Here is a 6,244-nt window from a genome sequence, read left to right as displayed (position 1 = left end):
TAATGGTGGACATGTCTACTAGCAGAGGTGAAGCTGAACTAAGAGGCTTTCAAGGCCTTAGGGACACCTAAAATTTAGTTTTGGCAGATAAAGTTGCAGTCCTTCTGCCTTTTCATATGCTACTCCGAGCTGCTGTGGAGGAATACCATGATCCAGCTCCTTATTTCCATCAAAACATAACAACGAATTGCAGGCTCTTGTATCACTTTGTCATTCTCTGAGTGATGGCGGAGATACACTCTAAGCTGATGAATTATTTAAAACGGATTCAGTACATTTCACAAAATGGATTTGGTTAAGTAGTAAGATATTATGAAGAAAGCTGAGACAAAAGCCTAAGAGAATCTATTTTCATAAAATATAGAATGCTTCCTGTCTGATGATAATTTTGAGTAAATGGACAAATTAGTAAGTAGACCGATAGATTGTCCACTAGAAAGATATATTTACACAGAAAACTAATACAAAATGAAGAATTATCCTCTCTCCACTCCATTTGTGAAACAGGCAATGAAAAGGAAATAACCCGTGGGGATTTTTTTTAGTTTCAAACTTCTCTTCTTTCCAAAGCCCTGTGCTGTGCGCTGTCCGGGTATGTTTTTACTAAACAGTGTATTTAATTGTAGATATGGTCCCGTGAATGTTCAGTTGATTTCCATCTTCTCTCTCACAGTACTCCTTTTCTTTGCTTTTTATTTTCCTTAATAAAAAGTCATATTTAATATTTAAAGTCACAAAAGCAAAAAAAAAAAGTTAATAAAACCATTTGTGATTTTCCTTTCGTCTACCTCTTCCTATCCCTCTCCTTATCCCTCTTTTTCTCCCCTCCTCTCTCCTCTGATACTGGCAGAAATTCTTGCATTGGAGGAGAGCTCTTCTGGCTCAAGTCTAGCCTGGATACCGACTGCTGGCAGCTTTCTTCTATATGGATTCATCACTATTGATTTTTGCTCCCGGTTTAAGATAGGGCCATGCATCACTTTCCCCATGCCAGTCTCATTCAGACTTTCTCGCTCTGCCATGGTCAATATCTGAAGCTCTTCACATGCTTGAGTACAACATCCCTGCAGGCTTGTGGCTAGATAGGCCAAAAGACTTGACTATGAGGCCTACTAGAAAGCTAATATTATACTAATAAGAGATGGGATGTCTAGCAGTAATTAACTTTCATTCGTAGAACTAAACCCATCCTGGAACTGAGAAGTCAACCACAGACAGTTGATCATCTAGTGATTATTGCCACATAATGGGGACAGACTTTTTAGAAAGACGTGTTATGAGAGGACAAGGGGTGATGGTTTTAAATTAAAGGAGGGGACATTCAGGCCAGACATGAGGAAGAATTTTTTTTAAATGAGGGTGGTAAAACACTGGCCCAGGTTGCCCAGAGGGGTGGTGGATGCCCCATCTCTGGAGACATTCAAGACCAGGCTGGATGGGGCTCTGAGCAACCTGAGCTGGGTGAAGATGTCCCTGCTCATTGCAGGGGGGTTGGACTAGATGAGCTTTGAAGGTCCCTTCCAACCCAAACCATTCTATGATTCTAAATTTTGTGGGCATGCTCAACCTAAAGTAAACTTTGTTCTTTATAATATCATTTTAATACAAAACCACACCTCCTCATTGAAGGCCTCCAGGAGAAGACCCCTACTCACTGAGCATTAGTAAGAATAGTGTTATATAACTTGTATGCAAATATTGTAACCTATCAACCCTACAGGACTGCCCGGAGGGCATGTATATACTGATAGTATTTTCATATAAATGATTGACACTTTTCTATAGCTGGTATACTAGCTTGGGCTAGCATCCAGACTTGTACAACCCTGTAATAAAATCAATATCTTGTCTCTGTGTGCAGTATTTGTCTAATTTGCATACACACCAGGTAAAGAACCATGTGTTAGGGATAACAGGCCTGGAGGTGGGAAGCCCAGCACCAGGTAGAAGGTGCGTGTGTGCTGCAGAGGCTCCTGAGGACACAATCTTCAATGGGAAGGATGAAGCAGCAGCCGTCGAGCTCTGTGCTGTTTTGGGGGTGCAGATGTGCAGAGTCTCTTCTGTATGGTCATACAGACTCTAGCTTGCGGTGGAATAAGGAAGCAAACCACAGACACATATGTCTTAAGCTAATATCCTGACTGCTGGGCTATATCTCCATCTTTCTGAACCACAGACTGATGCTAAAATACAGAAAAAAAAAAAAGGAAGTTATCGAGTCTGTGGATTTCTCATGGGACCCAGATGCCCTAAAACAGGGACAGCTGTCCAATGGATTTCTTCAACAGCCACATAGTAACCTGCTCTTGCAAAAGTGCTCTGAGGCAGATGAAGAGAAAGAACATTTGGATTTTTTTGGCAAAAGTGACAAAAAGACAATTTATACAGCTTTAACAAAAAGATGATGAAAAACCTCCCATGGATTTCTCTTTTCCAGTTGCAGAGGAGTATACAGTGGAAACAGATTGCCAACTTTTTATTTCGCATAAAAACAATAACAAGGTTAATATTAAGAAATTGAAACTAAGATCGGTGTAGCAGTAGTTTAATTCAGAGATATGTACAGTGAAACCAGTTACCCTTATCTTGAACAAAGCACCCTTCTGGAGGAAAATACTTGTTTATTTAGATTGAAAACAGACACCAGTCAACACGCTGACCAGTGTCCTCCTAAGCACCAGGCAGTGTAAGCCCAGAATCGCCAAAGTGGTCTGAACTTTCTGAGCAATGGGAACAGTCAGTGTTTATCATCTTTGCAAAACTGCCTTCCTCCAATTCATTACCCCACATCAGAGGCACCTGAGACACCTCCGTTCTTTAACTTATCTGCAGTCTAATCCTCCCCACCCACACATACACATATAAAATGGAAATAACAATTTAAACCTATCTACATAAATACAGCTCTTTGAAATGCATTAATGTGTGTTATTACCTGAATCAGGAGAACACTTACGCACAGCGCACACTCACGTCCAAGTTGCAGGAGAGAAGGGTTTTAAAGTTTGGGTACAATATCAGGTTGTATCGAGGGGATTATTATCGATTGAGTGGAGAGGAAACTGAGGTTAATAATGGTCCAGAAGGGAAAAGAGAAAGGGCACGGAAAACAAGCCAAGAAAGCCCCAAGAAGTAGATGGTTCACAGTTACTTTAGGCAGCAGTTTCAGTTTCTCAGTTTTTTAAATGGAAATGACACCTACTTATCACCAAGAGATGTGTTGGTAATTCATGTTGAAAAGTGTTCAGAGATTCTTGGAAGAAAGGTACTTTTGGAAATGTGAAGTGTCATCCTTGAAGCATTAGTTATTATGCCACAGTGTGATTGTGGACTTCAAAACTGCTACTAAAAAGTGAAGTAGAAGGAGAGCAGAAACCCCTCCAACAATAAATACTTGGCCAACCCCAGTATTTCCACCCATGGTAATATCAATAGACAAATACTGCTGGGAAGAATGGGTAAGCAAAAATCTTAGGTGTGTATTTTACTAGGTCTCTCACCTGGAAAACGTAGTCTGCTAAGTGTTCAGCTCCAGGTAGCATAATCAGTTCAGAAAATTGTGTTTACTCTCATTTTGTTTCCCCTGGGAAGCTGTAACCAAGCTGCCAGTGTAATGAAACCACCAAGGAAGTCAGCAAAAGAAAGTGATCGACTCCGATGTTCTCTTAGTTCATCACAGTTACGCTCAATTAGCCCTGTACCTTTACTTCAGTATCAGAAGGAGTTTACCTTCGAATGTTTTTCTGTCCACTTACTGCGTTACAGCATGTGCCTTCCAATCCTGCAGTCACATTATTTGCCTGCTCCCAGACTTGCATCTTTAATGTCAGTCCATAACCCAGTTCCTTGGGCTGCCAGCAATCAGTGCTTCAGAGAAGGGAGGAGTATGGAGATGCACTCCAAGTCTTTCCATTTTGGTCCATCTCTGTGCCTCTCTCAGATTTTCTGCTTAGGTTGACAGCATGTCTCAGTCTTCTTCCAGATTGTTAATGACTTGCAAAGCTGAGAGAGTGGTTGTTGGCATTCCCTTTGCTTCATGTCTTCTGCCTGCAAGTGCTAAGGAAAGACAGAAAGGTTTAAGATACATTCAGACCGTAAGGACAAAGAGATTTACAAACTGATGTCTTGTCTTTTCACTTCTCTCCTTTTAAGGTAGGAATTCTATCAAGAACTGGATTATCCTACCCCAAAGCCAGGCTGTTTTACCCGAGTTTATTTACCTGTGCCTGAAGAAGAGATGGCACTGCCTTCGTCGCACCCTATGCTACACATTGCTTTCCTGATGCATTTATGCTGAATGAATCCCAGAGAAAGCCAGACCTGTTCTGCCAGTCAGAAACCCACTGCTGTTAGCAGAGCAGACTACTGGGTAGGTGCGTGGTGACTCCCTTTCCCAAGGACATCCTTCAAGGAAGCCCATGGAAGGGAGCACGTACTGGGAAACCTCGTCAGCAGAGCTGCCAGCCACTGAGCCTTGCAACTGGGAAGCCGGGATTAGATTAACTGAAAAACATGTTCGTGTGCTTGTGGCAATAGTTCTGTTTTAGGTTCCCGTCCTAGTTTGTGTGCATCTCAACCAAAACAATTCTGCGGAAGAACTGTATGTATTAATAGCTTGGTCATTTCTATTTCTCAAGACTCAGCTCGAATCTGGAATTGTGCTCTTCAGCCTGTGCTGGAGATGGAGAAGGAAGCCAATCCAACTTCTCCAGCGTGACGCGTTGCAGAAATAAGGAATTTTTATCCTCTTATAACACAAAAGCAGCCCTTATAGCACCCACACATTGATATCTACTTACCTTTCCACATCATGGAATCCAACAACAAAATAATGTTCACTTCTCTTACAAAATTTGGCAGAACCTGTCATGCCTCTTCTTCCTCCTTTTCCCATTTAATGCACAGTGGCTAATAATCTCCAGGGCTGTATCAACACCTTCTTTTGTCTTGGCAGAAGGCTGCAGGTAAGCATATGCCCCAAAGCTGGCAGCTAGAGCTTTTCCTTCTGTAGTGTTAATTGGCTCATTGCCTGAAGAAGTTAGTTTCTTCTTAATAACTTCATCACCCCTTAGTTCTGTCTTGGTAGCCACCAGAATAATAGGTACTGTGGGGCAGAACAGTTTGATTTCTGGAACCCAAAAATCAAGGATGTTTTACTGTGAGTCAGGCCTGTCCACGGTGAAGCACATTAAAATAACATCAGTGCCCTTGTAGAACACTGAGCGGAGATTTCGGTAACTGAATTAATTCTTTCCTGCCACATCGAAGAGAATTAGTTTAATCTCCTTGTCATCTGCCTCTGTGTCAGTGGCATAAGTGTCAAACAGAGTTGGCTTGTAAGACTTGGGAAGCTGTTCCCAATGCAGAGCAAAGAGGAGGCATGTCTTACCACAGCGGTCATCTCCGACTGTGGTTACCTTTCTCCTAAGAGCAGCCATCCCTTGAAAAACAAGATGAAGTACAAAATGGATTTTTTTTTTTTTTTTAACTTGTAGAGGGTAGAAGGGGAAGAGGAGGGAAATCCCATTAGTCTGGAATTCTTCCACTCATGTTTTTTTTTCTCTCCATACTCCTACTTTACCTTCATTCCCTATGTTTTTCCCCTTTGAATTTCTCTGGTATCAGAATCTTCTGAAATTGTGAGTACCTTACTCTTGACTGTTACTATAGATCAAAAAATGAAGGCATAAACCAAGTCTGGATATAACCAAGATTCCTGCAGTGCCCTATATTTCTGCTTTATAATCTCAGTTGTTTATGGTCAGTGTTCAGTCCATAACAGATTTCATTTTCTAGACTGAATGACTTAATTTTGTGAGTGAGATGGAGTATAAAACACTCTACTGAGCAACTATCCAAATCAGTTTTATTGAAAACATTTTCCTGCCATGGTCTGCTGGTAGAATTCTACTAATGGTGATTGCTATCCTGTGTAAGTCCATGCTGCTTTTGTTCACAGAGCTGCTGTCATGCAGGTGTTAAGAAAGTGTTCTCAGTCTTCGTATATAGTCACAGTTAACTTATATGAGATAAAAGTTACAGGATAGTAATTTCCAGCATCTAATTTCTTCTCTTCCTTGATGTTCAGTATTAGACTGGTTTCTTCTAATATTGTTGCCATCTCAGCTTCCTTGGGTCACTGGTGCTCCTACAAAGAGAACTTACCACCACTCTTCAAAGACTATAATGATGACTACAGTATTTAAAGGAATAGGTCAATCTTGCTTACTATAGCCAACCAATC

General features: G+C 41.2%; 1 protein-coding gene across 1 annotated transcript; it reads right to left on the bottom strand.

Moving 5' to 3' along the window:
* Positions 1-4,844: 4,844 nt before the first annotated feature.
* On the bottom strand, positions 4,845-5,438 carry LOC135987312 (ras-like GTP-binding protein RHO). The gene is given in 1 exon segment (XM_065632122.1): positions 4,845-5,438. A coding segment is annotated over 1 exon segment (594 nt).
* Positions 5,439-6,244: the final 806 nt, after the last annotated feature.

Source organism: Caloenas nicobarica, chromosome 3, assembly GCF_036013445.1.
Source record: "Caloenas nicobarica isolate bCalNic1 chromosome 3, bCalNic1.hap1, whole genome shotgun sequence".
Lineage (NCBI taxonomy): Eukaryota > Metazoa > Chordata > Aves > Columbiformes > Columbidae > Caloenas > Caloenas nicobarica.
Note: the sequence above shows the minus strand (reverse complement) of the source record. Positions and strands in the feature narration are given on the sequence as shown.